This window comes from Bubalus bubalis, chromosome 1 (assembly GCF_019923935.1).
Source record: "Bubalus bubalis isolate 160015118507 breed Murrah chromosome 1, NDDB_SH_1, whole genome shotgun sequence".
In the NCBI taxonomy this organism is placed as follows: domain Eukaryota; kingdom Metazoa; phylum Chordata; class Mammalia; order Artiodactyla; family Bovidae; genus Bubalus; species Bubalus bubalis.
This window is the reverse complement of record NC_059157.1, coordinates 158,434,074-158,452,142: the sequence shown is the minus strand read 5'-3', so window position 1 is coordinate 158,452,142 and position 18,069 is coordinate 158,434,074. Positions and strand designations below refer to the sequence as shown.

The window sequence follows — 18,069 nt, the reverse complement described above, 5'->3', positions numbered from 1 at the left end:
TTGTCCATCTTGTGTGATTTAGGGACTTCTCTCCTTGTAAATATTGGGAAACTTGCAGTTTTGCAAATCCAGCTCTGATTTTTTGTATCAATATTTATCATGTCTATCACACAGTCTAAAAAGAAATGATACTTTTTGGGGTCAGAGACTCTTTTGAGATTGTAGATTAAGCTGTAGTCATTCTTAGAAGAATGACTTCCTAGTGTGTGTAAGATTTATAAAACTGAAGTGTACAAAAGAAACTGTGGCCTGCTCCCAGAAATAAAAACTAATATTTTTCAAACTGCTTTTGTACTCATTAGTGGGTCATGAAGTTGACTTTTGGAACATGAGTAGTGTTTTTAGAAAATGAATATAGAGTAGAACACACAGTATATGATATATACATTGTTCATAATGTGATTAAATATTATTTCATAAAAAACTTTCATTTTGTGTGCATGTGTACTAGTTGCAGTGTAAAAGTATTTCTTACAGTGGTGTCATAGTCAAAAAAAATTTGAGTACATTAATATAAAACCACCAGCGGTCCAGTCTGTACTTCTTACATATCACACATAATATTCCTGACACCTGACTTCCAGATTCATTGGCTTGGTGTTCCTCTGCATGTAAGGTTCAGTGGTTTGCTAGTTTCTGGTATCTTCTGCTTCTGCTAGATGCCAGTTGCCCTGATCTTTTGTCCATGTGTGAGAATCTGGCCACCTGGGAAGAATCTAAATGTACTTAAAACAAGATCTCTTTGATTTTACTTCATTTGGAGATTTAGTTAAACTTGTTAATTGAGGTTAACATTTTTAACAATTGAAATGGTTTTGTTGGCTTTGAACGGATCTAGTTTCAGAAGTTATATATAATTCAGTATATCTTCAGTTGATGTTTTTTGAACTCAATTTTACCATCACAAAAATTGCAGTATAAGCATATCAAGAAAAAACCCAGCAGCCATTTTTTCTTGACCTTTTTATTCACATTATATCATCTGCAAATATAATAACCTCTAATAATGATGATGGTAACAGGGATCATTGAAGTAATTTTGTCATTAATTGAAAACCTACTGTGTGCAGGTTATTCATAAAGAACTTTCCATGCATTATCATTTAACTTTTTTAACAGCCTTGTGGCTTTATAGGTGGCTTTATCCCAATTTTACAGATGAGAAAACTTAGGCTTATAGAAGCTTATAAGGGAAGGTGACTTGCCCAAGGTCGAATAGCTCATAAGGAGCAGATCTAGAATTTGAAACCAGATTCACCCACCTCTGAAGTCTATCCTCTTATTAAATCATCCTCTGGATGAACATGGATCCTATGCTTTTAAAGACTATTTCCTTTTTTTTTTTTTTAATGTCATCTTTATATTCATCCATAGTATTGTGTTCAGCATTGTTAAGTTTGCTATGAGTAAGAGTATATGGCAGGACCTTGGTTTTATTTTACTTAAAAGAATAAATCAGCTGATTTTGTTCTTCTTTTATTTCACTGCAGACTATCTGTCAAAAGACTCCTAAGGATTCTCCGAAATATGAAGTCTGCAAAAGAGCCTTAAAGGAAGTGAGCAAGGTAACTGTTGAGTAGCTTATCAGACAGTAAAACACTCAGATCTCTCCAAAGAGAACCTGTCTGGATTTGATGCTAAAAACTGGTTGATTCTCACAGCCATTTGTGCACCATTCTTTAAGTAGTTGAAAAACAAAGTTATGTTTTCTACACTCAAATGAAATTGGTATTTTTACTATTTCAGACAGTCTTAAGGGCCTTTAGAGATCTCATTTTCTTTTGGTGTCTGAATAGCTGTTTTTTCATTCTCTCATTCAAGAAATATTTATTGCATATCCACTACAGTGCCAGGGACAGTGCCAGCGCCTGAAAATGTGAGGATGAGTAAGACATGTGTGGTTACTGCCCTCATGGAATGTGCTGTATAAAGGGGAAGGCAGACATGAAATAAGAGTTATAATAAAGGATGGTGAGTGACATGAGAGGAAGAACATAGAAATGTTGAAGCTGAAACCTGGAGCAAGAGCAGCTTTGAGCCAGGGACTGGAGAGGGTGTTTCAGGAACATGCAAAGACCCAAAGACTTGTTTGTAGAATTTGAACTAGAATGTTCTTCGTGTGACTAGAGCCCAGTCCAGGAGAGAGAGCACAGAGGATCCATGTTAAGGAATTGTGAACCTTATCCTAGGATGCTGTGGAAGCTACAGATTCATGTGCTGTGAAGTTGACAGTAAGAATGGGCCCCAGTGATGAAGCCTTTATAGTTGCTTAGGTTACAGATGACTGGAGACTATACTGATATGATACTAGAAGGCAAAGAAGCAAGCCTACAACATTGGGGAGGTAGGCGTGGAGATGACTTGGGTGGGTATATTTATGGACATGAGCCAAGGAAAATCGTCCCTGTCTTGGGTAACTAGATGGATACTCTTATTTCCATAGTATGAGCATAGGGAGAAGCTGACGATTCCATTGTGGGTGTGTTGGAATTGAGTGGGATTCCTATAGAATATCCAAGTCAGGAGCTCAGTGGAGAGACTTGAACTGGAGACATGGGTTTGTGGATCATCAGTACGGGGATGATTTTTGAAGCTGGGAAAGTAGATGAAAAGTACCCAAGAGTGTGTAGAGTAAGAAGAGTGTTGAGGTTCAGCCATGAAGAATGCCGTAGGGAAAAGGAAACAGCAGAGGAAACTTGAAAAACAACAGAAGTACTAAAGTAGAAAGTGAAAGTTGCTCAGTCATGTCCAACTCTTTGAGACCCCATGGACTATACAGTCCATGGAATTCTCCAGGCCAAAATTCTGGAGTGGGTAGCCTTTCCCTTCTCCAGGGCATCTTCCCAACCCAGGGATCAAACCCAGGTCTCCCACATTGCAGGCAGATTCTTTACCAGCTGAGCCACAAGGGAAGCCCAAGAATACTGGAGTGGGTAGCCTGTCCCTTCTCCAGTGGATCTTCCTGATCCAGGAATTAAATTGGGGTCTCCTGCATTGCAGGCAGATTCTTTACCAACTGAGCTATCAGGGAAGCCCTCTAATGGTCTGGCAAATGGCATGTAATTTGGTGGAAGGAAGGGCAGCCCCCTTGGCTGCTCTGGAAAGACAAAGTGAGATAATGATCGATGTGTTCACTGGGTGTATTTATTATCAGGTGAGTTGTGTCCTTGCAGGGTAGGTGTGGAAGCCAGATTGAAGCATGGTGAGTGTAGCTGTTTCAACCACTGGGCTGTGAGGGTAAAATGAGTTGAAAGAGAAGCTGTAGTTGAAAGGGAAGTGAGGGGAGGGTCTTTTGTTTAAAGATTAGAAAATTGTGGGTATGTTTAAATGCTAATAGAAATAGTTCGCTGAGAAAAAGCAGCTGAAGGTTTGAGAATCAGTGAGGATATGAGATGAGCTAGACCCAGGAGAGCAAAGCTCATGATCACAGAAGCATCCTAAGCATCTCTAAGCTGCCTCGAGTTTTGTGCATCTTTGTGATACTTGACTATGAAGCACTGTTTCTTTCAATCCATTTTATCAATTGAACTTTATGTTGAATTTTATTGTTGCAACTTTATTTTTAAAATATTTTGATGTGGACCATTTTTAAAGTCTTTATTGAATTTGTTACATTATTGCTTCTTTTTTATGTTTGGGGTTCTTGACCCCAAGGCTTGTGGGATCTTAGTTCCCTGACCAAGGATTGAACCTGTACCCCATGCTTTGGAAGTCAAAGAAAGACTCCACCACTGGACCACCAGGGAAGTCCCTCAGTCAACTTTAAACTGACTCCACTTTATGTATCCTCATCCTTGCCAATAATTACTACAAAATCATGAGTTTTATAAGCTAGTTGTTCATTTTTCTAACACATTTTTATACTAAAAATTAGTTTATCTGTGTCGTAGCCCTTTTGGGCTGCTAGAACAAAGTACCACAGACTGATTGGCTTATAAACAGCAAATTTCTTTCTCTGTTCTGGAGGCTGGAAGTCTAAGATCAGGGAACAAGCAGAGTTGGCTGGGATCCCTCTTCCAGCCAGGTTGGAGACTTCTGGTAGCCTTGACAAGGCAGAAGGGATCAAGGCGGCTCTTTGGGGCCTCTTGTATAAAGCACAATCCCATTTATGCGGGCTCTATCCCGTGACTTCTGAGCAACTCCCAAAGGTCCCCACTTCCTAATACCATCATCTTTGGAAGTTAAGATTTCAATATGTATTTTGGGAGGATGTGAACATTTAAACCATAGTGATCTGCCAACCACTTGAATGCATCTCTTGCTCCATCAGAGAAGGACATACACATATCCCACTTTGCAAAACACTAAGTGAAGAAACTTAGCCTGACAGGTATGAAGTTGCCTATGGTCCTACTGCCTGTGGGTTTCTCCTCCAGGACCCCAAATCCTGTAGTGGATGGGGGCATCTTTAGGAGAAGCTACATGGAGAAGTTGAGTCTTGGATATGAAAGAGATTGTCAGATTCTGTTTGGTTGTAACTAAGAAGCTGGAAAAAAAATTCGCACAGAAAAAGGAGGAAGGTAGTAGTGATTGAATTGAATTAGGAACGATACCTAATTTTTTCGAGACTTTACGTCCCAGTTTGAGTAGACTGCTATGTTCCTTTAGGCATCTCTGTTTCACTTGATTTGGCACTGGTGCTTTTAGGGCAGGCTGGCAAAAATTAATTGCCTTACCTTGACACAGGGCTTCCCACGTGACGGTAGTGGTAAAGAATCTGCCTGCCAATGCAAGAGACTTAACAAACGTGGGTTTGATTCCTGGGTTGGGAAGATCCCCTGGAAGAGAGCATGAGAACCCACTCCAGTATTCTTGCCTGGAGAATCCCATAGACAGAGGAGCTGGTGGGCTACAGTCTGTGGATCGCACAGAGTCAGACACGACGGAAGCAACTAAGCATGCACTACCTTGATACTTACTATACGAAAGACCCTCTGTGAAGAATTGCTGTTCGAGTGGCCTAAGCAAGTGTTTTCTGTAGGACAGCATTTTTCTCTCTTGCGTAGGAGTCATGAACATCAGGATTATAACCTCAGTCTCTAAGTGCTGTAGGAAACTGAGGTCATCAGTACCGCCAACTCAAGGATTCATCTTCTTTTTCATTTGTGCAAGTTACCAATGAGTTTTTATAGATGGGAAAACAATGTCAGTATTCTTAACAAAAAGATTGTGCACATAGAGCGTTTATGGTTTGAAATAAAAATGCAGACTTTCACTTGCTTGCTCTTTCTGAAATGAGAGAAACTGAGAGTTCCCAGCACTTATTTTACAGTGAAATTTTGTGTGTTGAGGCCCAAATTTTTTAGAAGCAGATTCCACCTAAGGCCCTTGGGCAAGTCTCTCTAAATAGTTATTCATTCTTGGGAAAAAATGAGTAATATGTTTTTTGGTGATTAAAATGCTAATGAAATGTATTTGCCTAGTGCAAATAATACTTCAGTGAAATTGTTCATGATATGCAGATGACACCACCCTTATGGCAGAAAGTGAAGAGGAACACAAAAGCCTCTTGATGAAAGTGAAAGTGGAGAGTGAAAAAGTTGGCTTAAAGCTCAACATCCAGAAAACGAAGATCATGGCATCCGGTCCCACCACTTCATGGGAAATAGATGGGGAAACAGTGGAAACAGTGTCAGACTTTATTTTTCTGGGCTCCAAAATCACTACAGATGGTGACTGCAGCCATGAAATTAAAAGACACTTACTCCTTGGAAGGAAAGTTATGACCAACCTAGATAGCATATTGAAAAGCAGAGACATTACTTTGCCAACAAAAGTTCGTCTAGTCAAGGCTATGGTTTTACTTGTGGTCATGTATGGATGTGAGAGTTGGACTGTGAAGAAGGCTGAGTGCCAAAGAATTGATGCTTTTGAACTGTGGTGTTGGGGAAGACTCTCGAGAGTCCCTTGGACTGCAAGGAGATCCAACCAGTCCATTCTGAAGGAGATCAGCCCTGGGATTTCTTTGGAAGGAATGATGCTAAAGCTGAAACTCCAGTACTTTGGCCACCTCATGTGAAGAGTTGACTCATTGGAAAAGACTCTGATGCTGGGAGGGATTGGGGGCAGGAGGAGAAGGGGACGACAGAGGATGAGATGGCTGGATGGCATCACTGACTCGATGGACGTGAGTCTGGGTGAACTCCGGGAGTTGGTGATGGACAGGGAGGCCTGGCGTGCTGGGATTCATGGGGTCACAAAGAGTCAGACACAACTGAGCGACTGATCTGATCTGATTGATGAAATGATGGTGACAATTTTTCGGAATTGGGGCATTTGGAGAGACTTATTAACTTAGTCAAACAACCCCAAAACAAGATGTTTCTATTAAGTGAAACATGTATGTACTTTCTGATTTTCTGCTCCTGTGCGGGAGGTGAAGCTGCGAGGAGGGAAATTTCCTGGGAGCCTGATAGTTCAGCTGGTGCAGAGCTGTCTGTGTCTAAGGAATGGTGGTTAAGAGATGGTTTCTGATGCCAGTGAAATCTCCCCTGCTGTTGTCTTCTATTTACTCTCCCACAGAAAGAGGATAACTGCTTTACTTCATACCTCATAAAAATTCTACTTCTATTTGGAGATAGTATTAAGTTCTAAGCTCTTCTGCTAGTGGCAGAAGAGCCAAGTCCTCCTGAATCTTTTCCTGTAACTTACTGCTTCAGCTGTTTACAAAGAGGTAGATATCTGTTAACATGAAAAGATCTCTAAGCTGTATTGTTAAGTGAAGAACATGAAGTTGCAGAACAGAACAAATAGCATAATGACATCTAGATGATAAAATGCGTTTATATACATATGTGTGTCAGAAATAGTATTTAGAATCACACTGAAACTTTCAACTGTGGTTGCTGATGGTGAAGAGACAGGAGTGTGGCAGGGAGGAATTAATGTTTTGTTGTTTTGTTTTCACTCTTTAAGTATTGCTCTGAAAGAATGTATGTAAAGTTTACAAAGGTACATTTTTAAAAGTAGTAAGTGCCCATTACAGAAAATTTGAAAGTTTGAAATAAGAGAAAACAAAATGTATTAGTACTCTTGTTGAAGGTAATGACTGTTGTCATTTTATGGTGTGTGCTTCCAGTGAATGTAAATGTACATTTAAACATGGATTCATGCGGTGCCCATTTCATTTACTGCTGTAAATAGTGCTGCATGGCCTTGCATAAATGCTGTGCTCCTCCAATGATTTCTGTTGTAAAGTTTCCAGAAGTGGGTTTATTGGGGAGGAAAGCTTGGTATGTTTTAAGGGCCCCCAAGTACCTGTAAGAAAAATTGTCCCTGTGTCCATGACAACCGGAAGTATTTCTAAGTATCTTATCTTTCTCCACACTCCCCAGCGTCTAATATTCTTTTCATCTTTGTGAATTTGACAAATTGAAAATATTTTGTTTTTATTTATACTTCATTAAAGAGATTGAGGTTTTTTCCCCACATAAGTTTTGCCTAAAGCAAAAAATTTAGTGAACTAAACTTAATAAAGCTTTGACAGATGTTGAAGGAAGGCACAGTTTCAATATGCAGAAGCTGATTTTACGGAAAATACGAGAGCACACATATCCTAATTAGTGCTTGTCCCTTAAAATAGTCACTAAACAGAGTCCACTGAGGATACCATTGCTTGAGATGCTTGGGGAATGTTTTTGTTTTTAATATGCCTTCAGAAGTGGTGGCTGATGAGCTTGATATTTGAAAGTTTAGGAAATAAAGATGATGAATTTATTTTCCATTTTCCCTTTCATTTTAAAATGGGATAAAGGAATTGTCCCCCCACTCATTTTATTTTTTATTTTTTTTACCTTTTGGAAAATTTTTCATTATCAGTTTGCCACCATTTCCCACCTGAAGAGTATAAAATTAACATTTATCCTTGTACTTTGAGGAAGAGGAACATTGATCAAGAGAATACACTACATAAGTACATGAGCAAGTCCGAGGCCATTTTCTAATGAAAAATTCTAGAGCTGTGATCTTCTCAGGGCTGGCAACTTCCCAGCACAAGAACCGAGGTGCAATTTCTTGCTCAAATGATACTGAAAACACTTGTAGAGTTGCACTACCCAGTGCAGAAGCCAGTAGCCAATTGTTGTTGTTCAGTCACTGAGTCATGTTCAACTCTTTTCCACCCCATGGACTGCATCACGCCAGGCTCTTCTGTCCTCCATTATCTGCTGGAGGTTGCTCAAATTCATGTCCATTGAGTTGGTGATGGTATTTAACCACCTCATCCTCTGCTACTCCCTTCTCCTTTTGCCTTCAGTCTTTCCCAGCATCAGGGTCTTTTACAATGAGTTTGTCTCCCCACCTTTTTTTCCCCCAAACTTATTTGTTTTTAATTGAAGGAAAATTGCTTCACAATATTGCGTTGGCTTCTGCCATACATCAACATGTGTCAGCCACAGGTATACATGTGTCCCCTCCCTCTTTAAATTCCCTCCCACCTCCCATCCTTTCTCACCCCTCTAGGTTGTTACAAAGCCCTGGTTTGAGTTCCTTGCATCATACAGCAAATTCCCATTGGTTACCTATTTTATACATAGTAGGGTATATGCTTCTGTACTCTCTCAGCATTTGTCATACCCTCACCTTCCTGCTCCTAACCCATGTCCATAAGTCTGTTCTCTATGTCTGTATCTCCACTGTTGCCGTGTAAATAGGTTCGTCAGTACTGTCTTTCTAGATTCCATATATATGAGAAATATACGATATTTGTTTTTCTGACTTACTTCACTCCGTATAATAAGTTGTAGGTTCTTCCAGCTCATTAGAACCGACTCAAATGGATTCATTTTTTATGGCTAAGTAATATTCTATTGTATACATGTACCAAATTCTTTATCCATTCATCTGATGTTGGCTATCTAGGTGGCTACCATGTATTAGCTATTATATAAATAGTGTTGGCAGTGAACATTGGGGTACATGTGCCTTTTTCAGTTTTGGTTTCCTCAGGGTATATGACCAATAGTGGGGTTGCTGGATCATATGGTAGTTCTACTCCCAGTTTTTTGAGGAAACTCCATACTGTCTTCCATAGTGGCTGTATCAATTTACATTCCCACCAACATTGCAAAACGGTTCCCTTTTCTCCACACCCTCTCCAGCATTTATTGTTTGTAGACTTTTTGATCATGGCCATTCTGACTGGTGTGAGGTGATACCTCATTGTAGTTTTGATTTGCAATTTGATGTTGAGCATCTTTTCATATGTTTGTTAGACATTTGTAAGTCTTCTTTGGAGAAATGTCTCTTTAGGTCTTTTGCCCACTATTTGATTGTGTTTTTCTGGTATTCAGTTGTAGGAGCTGCTTATCTATTTTGGAAATCAATCCTTTGTCAGTTAGTTCATTTGCTAGTATTTTCTCTCATTCTAAGGGCTGTCTTTTCACCTTGTTTGTAGTTTCTTTGCTGTGCAAAAGCTTTTAAGCTTAATTAAGTTCCACTGGTTTATTTTTGTTTTTATTTCCAGTATTCTAGGAGGTGGGTAATAGAGGATCTTTCTATGTTTTATATTATACATTGTTCTGCCTATGTTTTTCTCTAAAAATTTTATAGTTTCTGGTCTTATATTTAGGTCTTAATTCATTTTGAGTTTATCTTTGTGTATAGGGTTAGGAAGTGTTCTGATTTCATTCTTTTACATGTAGCTGTCTAGTTTCCCTAGCACCACTTATTGAAGAGACTATTTTTTCCCCATTTTATATTCTTGCCTCCTTTGTCAAAGGTAAGGTGCCCATAGATACCTGGGTTTATCTCTGGGCTTTCTATCTTGTTCCATTGGTCTATATGTCCCCCCCTTTTTTTAAAGTATTTGTAAATGATCTCTGAATGCAGTTTATGCATTGTTGTTCAGTTGTGTCCTACTCTTTGCAACCCCGTGTACTGCAGCATGCCAGGCTTCCTGTCCTTCACTATCTCCAAGAGTTTGCTCAAACTCATGTCCATTGAGTTGATGATGCCATCCAACCATCTCATCCTCTGTTGCCCCTTGTCCTCCTACCCCCAATCTTTCCCAGCATCAGGGGCTTTTCCAATGAGTCAGCTCTTTGCATCATGTGGCCAAAGTATTGGAGCTTCACCTTTAGCATCAGTCCTTCCAATGAATATTCAGGACTGATTTCCTTTAGGATTGACTGTTTGATCTCCTTGGAGTCCAAGGGACTCTCAAGAGTCTTCTCCAGCATCACAGTTCAAAAGCATCAATTCTTTGGCACTCAGCCTTCTTTATGGTCCAACTCTCACATCCATACATGATACTGGAAAAAGTATAGCTTTGACTAGACAAACCTTTGTCAGCAAAGTGATGTTTCTGCTTTTAATACACTGTCTAGGTTGGTCATAACTTTCCTTCCAAGGAGCAAGTGTCTTTTCATTTCGTGGCTGCAGTCACCATCTGCAGTGATTTTGGAGCCCAAGAAAATAAAGTCTGTCGCTGTTTTCACTTTTTCCCCATCTATTCGCCATGAAGTGATGGTACTGGATTCCATAATCTTAGTTTTTTGAATGCTGAGTTTCAAGCCAGCTTTTTCATTCTCTTGTTTCACCTTCATTAAGAGGCTCTTTAGTTCCTCTTCGCTTTCTGCCATTAGGGTGCTATTATCTGCATATCTGAGGTATTGATATTTCTCCCTACCATCTTGATTCCAGCTTGTGCTTCATCCAGCCTGGCATTTTACATGATGTACTCTGCATATAAGTTAAATAAGCAGGGTGACAATATACAGCCTTGACGTACTGCTTTCCTGATTTGGAACCAGTCTGTTGTTCCATGTCCAGTTCTAACTCTTGCTTCTTGACCTGCATACAGGTTTTTCAGGAGGCAGGTAAGGTGATCTGGTATTCCCATCTCTTTAAGAATTCTTAAAGTTTACACATTAACATTTGCTATTTGCTGAGTATTCCTTCTGTCTTAGGCACTGGGCCAGGCACTTAACTAACAGATATGGACATTTCGGTCTCTGTTCTCCAGTCTTTTAAGAAAAGTAATACCCAAGATGAGATCTGAAAGGCAAATAGAGTGGTATAAATCTAGATAAGAAGGAGTCAGTTGGACAGAGTGGGGTGAAGGGCATTCAGGTGGAGGGAAACACATCAAAAGTGTGAAGGACATGGGAGAGGGAGGGCCTTTGGCAAGACATTCAGTAGCACTGAGGCCCAAGATAGCAGAAGTAGGATCTGGTAAGTAGGTGCCAGATCCTGGTCTTAGTGAGACTTAATTCTGGAAGCTTCAAAGAGCCTTTTAAAGATTTCAAGCTGAGGAGTAACATGATCAGATTTGAACTTATAAAGACTGAACATGTTTTTCTGGAGGTCACAGCATTAAGGAGATACTATGAACTGTTTGGATAGAGGACAAGGGAGAGGGGCACACCTGAGTGGTGAGGGCCTAGCTTTTTGACTTGGGGAAATGGATTATGCTGGGGTCAGTCACTGACATAGAGAACATGGGGCTGGAACAGGGAGAGATGAAGATGGTGTTCAGGTTTGGGCATTCCCATTTTGAGTTTCAGACAGCAGTGGTACATCTGAGAAGAGATACCATCCAGGTAGCTGGAGGTAGAGCTTGGGGAGCAGACCACGATGGAAGTCTGGGAACACAGATTGGGGAACTACAAATAAAAGAAATCTTAAAAATGTCCCAAGCAGCTCAGCTATTTATCTGTCTGAAACCTTTTAGGATACTTTAACTGCAGGTTGCCCCTAAGCCCAGCCAGAATGTTTTTGGCTCTGAGCTTTCTGAGTTGTCTTTTTTGGCTGTGCTGGGTCTTTGTTGAGGTGTGCAGTCTTTCCTTGGTGCAGCACATGGGCATCTCTAGTTGTGGTGTGCGGGCTCAGTAGTTAGTGAGCGGGCACTCTAGTTGCCCCAAGGCATGTAGGGTCTTAGTTGCCCGACCAGGGATCGGACCTGTGTCCCCTGCATTGGAAGGCAGATTCTTTGGACCAGCAGGGAAGTCCCTCAGCTCCTAGCTTTGATCAGGTGGACCATCAGTCCCTGCATCAGTAAACTCTTCATACCACTGGGACCTAAAGATGTGCTGGAACTGAAGATAGGCATACACTTTAAGCCCAGAATATCTGTTAAGTGATTGGAAATCGTCCAAGCGTCCATCAATTGGGAATGGAATAGGTGCGCTGTGAAAGCACATGTGCTCACAGCGTGTATTGCATCCTGCCACTGCTTTGCTGAAAGCCTGCTGGTGGCTTCTTTTTGCACTTAGAATACAACCCACATGCCGAAAGAACCTGCATGCTTTGACCCTGGCTGGTCCTTCAGTTTCCTCTTGTGCCATTTTCCTGCGTCAGGATCTTACTGTCTCAGGCACACAGCAGTCTGCTGCTGATGTTCACTCTGCCTGGACCAGTGCCGTCCCTTGATTGTGTGCTACCACTACCTTTGTCCTTCGGTGCAGCTCAGAGGGACTCGAAGGAGAGGGCCCGCCTCTCTCCCCACCTTCTTCCTCCCTGGACCCCTGCCCCCCAGTTTCTTTCTTAAGATTTCAGTCTCTGATTATTGTGTCTGACCTTCTTTTATGACAATAGGGATTGTATCTTAAATGTGGCTACCCTAGCACCTGACACATACCAGGTACAAAATAAACTTGTTTTTCAGTGAATGTTATAAGGAGAAATATTGTCAAGTGAAAAAATTAAGTCACAAACAAGCATTCGGCGATCCATTTACAAAAATAAAAGAATTTTTACACATTATATGTATGTACTTATATGTTCATATAATCATGGGAAAAAAAGAGGAAGAGTGTAACCCATCTTGTTTCCAGTTACCTCCATGAAGTAGGATTAGGTCAGAGCCTTTTATGGCCTGTTTTGTTTACTTATGTGTTAACATTTCTTTTGATAGTGGGAGCTACATTATAATAAAGCACCAATATTAAAGTGAATCTAACCAGAATTTCTAGCTTCTGTTTTTAACAATCACACTGTCTTTATGGCCAATGATCCTTGTTATGGGCATGTTTTGCAGATTTTTCAGTTAATGAGAAATTAACAATACAAAATTTCTTTTGATTTAGGTCAGCAAACTAATAATTATATATTAAGTACAATATAAAGGAGAAACTCTTGGGTGGATCCTCTGTGCTCAATACTTTACCCACAGAACACTTCACTTCTGACACTGTGGTCACCAAATGTGTGCAGGCTTTCCCCACATTGAGCAATTCTGCCCAACCAGCTGGGTGGCTTGTGCATGCCTGCGTGCTAAATCACTTCAGCCGTGTCCAACTCTGTGTGGCCCCATGGACTCTGTCGCCCACCAGGCTCCTCTGTCCATGGATTCTCCAGGCAAGAGTACTGGAGTGGGTTGCCGTGCCCTCCTCCAGGGGATCTTCCCAACTCAAGGATCCAATGCGTGTCTCACGTCTGCCTGCATTGGCAGGCAGGTTCCTTACCATTAGTGCCACCTGGGAAGCCCACATGGCTTACTCTATTCAATTCAGTTTTCACTCCCCCTGGAGATAGCCCATCCCACAGGATAAGGACTCAGGCCCAGCAGGCCACACCCCACACTTCACTCTAGTTACTCTTCACAAGTCCAGGCTGTTACCTGTGCTTCTGACCCACTGGTTATAAATCAGAAGTTCCCACCACCCACCCCCCGCTTAGGTTTGATTAACTTGCTCGAGGGGCTCATAGAACTCAGGAAAACAGTTTACTTACTAGATTAGTGGTTTGTTACAAAGGATGCTGAGGAATATGAGTGAACAACCAGAGGAAGAGATAGGGTGAGGTCCAGAAGGGTCCCAAGCTCCGGATGTCCTGGGTCCCAAGCTCCAGATGTCCTGTCCTCAGAGTTTGAGATGGCCATCTTCTTACCAACCTGGAAATTCTCCCCATTCCAAAATTCAGCGGTTTTTATGGAGGCTTCTTTACATGGGCATGATTTAGTAAACCACTGCTCAGTAGTGATCAAGTCATATCTAGCCCCTCTTTCCTCCCTGGATGTCAGGTGGTAGGCCTGAAAGTTCCAGTCTTTTCTCTAATTATTTGAATGGTTCCCCTGGCAACCAACCCCATCTTTAGGGACTTTCTGAAAGTTGCCTTATTAATATAAATTCAGACAAGGTTGAAAGCGGCTTGTTATGAATAACAGAAGATACCCACTTCACTTTTATGTCCTGGAGCTATTTCAGAAACTGGTAACAATACTAAATTATAGCCAGAGAAGCCCCCAAGGCTCTTATATAGGACATTACAAGGGTTTTAGGAGCCATGTGCCAGAAACAGTGGATAAAAGACAAAAATATCTGTTTTATTACAAATCACAGTATCACAACTACTCATCCAAGGACTACTAGTCCATCTATTTGTAGATAACTCAGTAGTGCTAATTAAACTGCATTCCCCTCAGGTTGAAGAGTCACTGACTATTAGGTTCCAGCGGAAGGCTGTCCTCTTCCAGCATCCAGGTTACCCGTCACATGTTTTGAGCATAGCATTCAGCTGAGAATTTGTCTTTGAAGTCCAGTATTCTGCCCTCAGCTGCTCTGATTTGAAGAGGAGAGAGAGGTGCAGCTTGCCCTGAAGTTGGTGGGGTTCCCATGGGTGAAGGCAAGGAGCAGGGGCAGAACGGACAGATTGGACCACGCAATGAGCCTGCCTCATGTATGTGAAGCGTGTCATGTGGTAACACACATAACACGAGGCCGTCTGTCCCTGAAAATTCTCAGGACACTCTTCCTCTGTCTGCACATCCTAATGACACCACTTCCCACTGGGTACAGAATCTCGACTGTGAAGCTGTAAATTCTTGAACTGTCTGGAGTTTTCCAAAGTGCTAATTATTTCCTGCAAGATCTGCATTTGAAAGTGAGGTTTCTCTCCTTCACCTCTTAACCCTCCCTGATTATTCTGTTTCCAGTTGGTGCGACTCTGCAATGAAGGAGCCCGGAAGATGGAAAGGACAGAAATGATGTACACAATTAACTCCCAGCTGGAATTTAAAATTAAGGTACTCTCTCGTACTTCTTCATAAACAGATTTATTACTGCTTTTGTTGAAATCTTCAGTGAATAGGGAGATAGTGGAGAGTAACAAAGTGTGGAGGAATTTGCTTGTCAGAGCGGGGCCATAAATGGATTACACAGAGGCTGGCAGGCAGAGCAGCAGATACTTTGTTGTGGGTAATTCTGCTCTTGCTTAACCCAGATAAAGTGACCTTTCTCTAAACCACTGAGTTAGGTATTATCTAACTAGAACTTTTTTTTTTCTTCCTCGGAAGAGATCAAACTTGAGGAAACGTAATAAAATGATAGAATTTTTAGATTGGAAAGGAGATTTCTTTCCTATTCTCCAAAAAAATAAAAGTGAAAGTGTTGGTTGCTCAGTCATGTCCAACGCTTAATTCCATGGACTGTATGGACTGTAGCCCAGCAGGCCGCTTTGTCTATGGAATTTTCCAGGCAAGAATACTGGAGTGGGTGGCTATTCCCGTCTCCAGGGGATCTTCCCAACCCAGGGATTGAACCTGAGTCTCCTGCATTGTCGGCAGATTATTTGCTCTCTGAGCCAAAGTGTCCTGCAAAATAGTGGTATCCCATGAGCTGGACTAGGATATTTCTCCTCAATCAAATAAGGGGGCTCCTTTCCCAGTTGGCAAAAAGGATTATTAGTGGATTATTCTTTTCACATTTGTTTTTCTTAACATAATTTTTTTTTTTTTTTTGCCTATGTGCTACGTATTGCTCCTTGTGTCTTACTGCTCGGGGCAAATGAGAGGATAAACAAAGAAGGAAATGACAATGGCCAGGCTAGGCCATTGTCAAGTCCTTTGTTGCTCACAGTTGAATCCTTAATGGATGTGAGTGCTCATGGTTGTGATTTTATTTCTTTTGATGCCTCTTGAATTTAATTAAGTAGCTTAAAGTGACAGGTCATATTTTTTCATAGTGAACGGGTTCCTCATTTGTGCAGTGGAATTAGAATGATGACGGCTTTATGCAGATAACTCTACTGTGTCATATGGTTTGAGGGTCACTGATACACCCTTTTATAAATGAGGAAAATACAGCCCAGAGAATAATTAATCACTAATAGGGTCGTTTGACTTATGGTGGCAGAATCAGGACTAGGGTCTAGATGTCCTGACTTGAAGATTAATGTAAACTATTCCACTATGACATCCTGACTGTAACATTTTAAATGCAGAAACATGACCCATGATTTTTCATAGAAGATGCTGAGTACTCGCTAAAAACAACACACACACTTCTGTTATAATGCCCTCTTCCTGTTATTGAGTATTGAATAGAGTTCCCTGTGCTGTACAGTAGATTCTCATTAGTTATTTATTTTATGCATGCTGCTGCTGCTAAGTCACTTCAGTCGTGTCCGACTCTGTGTGACCCCATAGACGGCAGCCCACCAGGCTCCCCCATCCCTGCGATTCTCCAGGCAAGAACACTGGAGTGGGTCGCCATTTCCTTCTCCAATGCATGAAAGTGAAAAGTGACAGTGAAATCGCTCTTAGCGACCCCATGGACCTCAGCCTACCAGGCTCCTCCATCCATGGGATTTTCCAGGCAAGAGTACTGGAGTAGGGTGCCATTGCCTTTTCCAATTTTATACATAGTAGTGTATATATGTCAACTTCAGTCTCCCAGTTCATCCCGCTCTCCCTTCAACCCTTGGTAACCGTAAGTCTGTGTCTCTATTCCTGCTTTGCAAATAAATTCATCCCTACCATTTTTCTAGATTCCACATATAAGTGATATTATACAGTATTTGCTTTTCTCTTTATGACTTATTTCACCCTGTATGACAGTCCCTAGGTTCATCCACGTTTCTACAAATGGCACTATTTCGTTCCTATTTTTGGCTGAGTAATACCCCATTGTATATATGTACCACATATTCTTTATCCATTCTTTGGTCAATGGACATTTAGGTTGCTTCCATGTCCTGACTATCGTCAGTAATGCTGCAGTGAACATCAGGGTGCATGCATCCTTTCAAATTATGGTTTCTTCAGGGTATATGCCAAAAAATGGGATTACTGGTTCATATGGCAGATCTATTTTTATTTTTTCAGGAACCTCCATACTGTTAGTTAGGAAACTCCACACTTCTCCATAGTGGCTGTACAAATCTACATTCCCACCAACAGTGTAGAATTCCTATACACCCTTTCCAGCATTTACTGTTTGTATAAATTTTGATGATGGCCATTTTGAGCAGTGTGAGGTAATACCTCATTGTAATATTTTCTTTCTTTCTTTCTTTTTGACTGCTCGGGGTCTTCATTGCCATGTGTGAGCTTTCTGTAGTTGCAGTGTGTGGGAGCCACTCTTCATTGAAGTGCATGGGCTCATTTCGGTGGCTTCTCTTGTTGCAGATCCCAGGCTCTAGGAGTGTGGGCTTTAGTAGGCGTGGCACACAAGCTCAGTAGTTGGAACACGTGGGCTCAGTATCAGTAGTTGTAGCTCGCAAGCTCTAGAGCACAGGCTCAGTAGTTGTGGTGCATGGGCTCAGCTGTCCCCCAGCATGTGGAATCTTCCCAGAGGGATTGAACCTGTGTCCCCTGCATTGGCAGATGGATTCCTATCCACTATACCACCAGGGAAGTCCTTCTTGTAGTTTTAATTTGCATTTCTCTAATAACTAGTGATGTTGAACATCTTTCCATGTGCTTCTTGGCCATTTCTATGTCTTCTTTGGAGAAAGCCACTGTCAATTTTAGATATACATGGGAAATTTATTCTTGCCTAGTGGGTTATGCTGCTGCTGCTGCTAAGTTGCTTCAGTCGTGTCCAACTCTGTGCGACCCCATAGACGGCAGCCCACCAGGCTCCCCCGTCCCTGGGATTCTCCAGGCAAGAACATTGGAGTGGGTTGCCAAAATGCAAAAATAAAACTCAATCTAAAAAATAAGACAAAAGAAAAACTCAGTCTATTTCAAGAATAAGAGTTTAAAAAACTTTTTTCTCCCCTTGTCCTCTAAACTAAGAATAGGCATAGGGTGGCATGTACATACTACTCTCATTGATTCGTCTTATACAGTCTATGGCACGATTGCAGTGTTATCTTGTAATTATAGTCCTGTGGCAGGACCTAACCTGA

General features: G+C 41.3%; 1 protein-coding gene across 6 annotated transcripts in view; it reads left to right on the top strand.

Moving 5' to 3' along the window:
• The window catches only part of ARHGEF26 (Rho guanine nucleotide exchange factor 26), a 138,966-nt gene that overhangs the window by 78,928 nt on the left and 41,969 nt on the right, over positions 1-18,069 (top strand). For all 6 annotated transcript variants that reach the window (XM_044945648.2, XM_044945642.2, XM_044945634.2 and 3 more), the window contains 2 exons: positions 1,491-1,565; positions 14,873-14,962. In XM_044945648.2, coding sequence (XP_044801583.2) covers positions 1,491-1,565; positions 14,873-14,962 — 165 coding nt within the window. The remainder of the gene's footprint in view (positions 1-1,490; positions 1,566-14,872; positions 14,963-18,069) is intronic.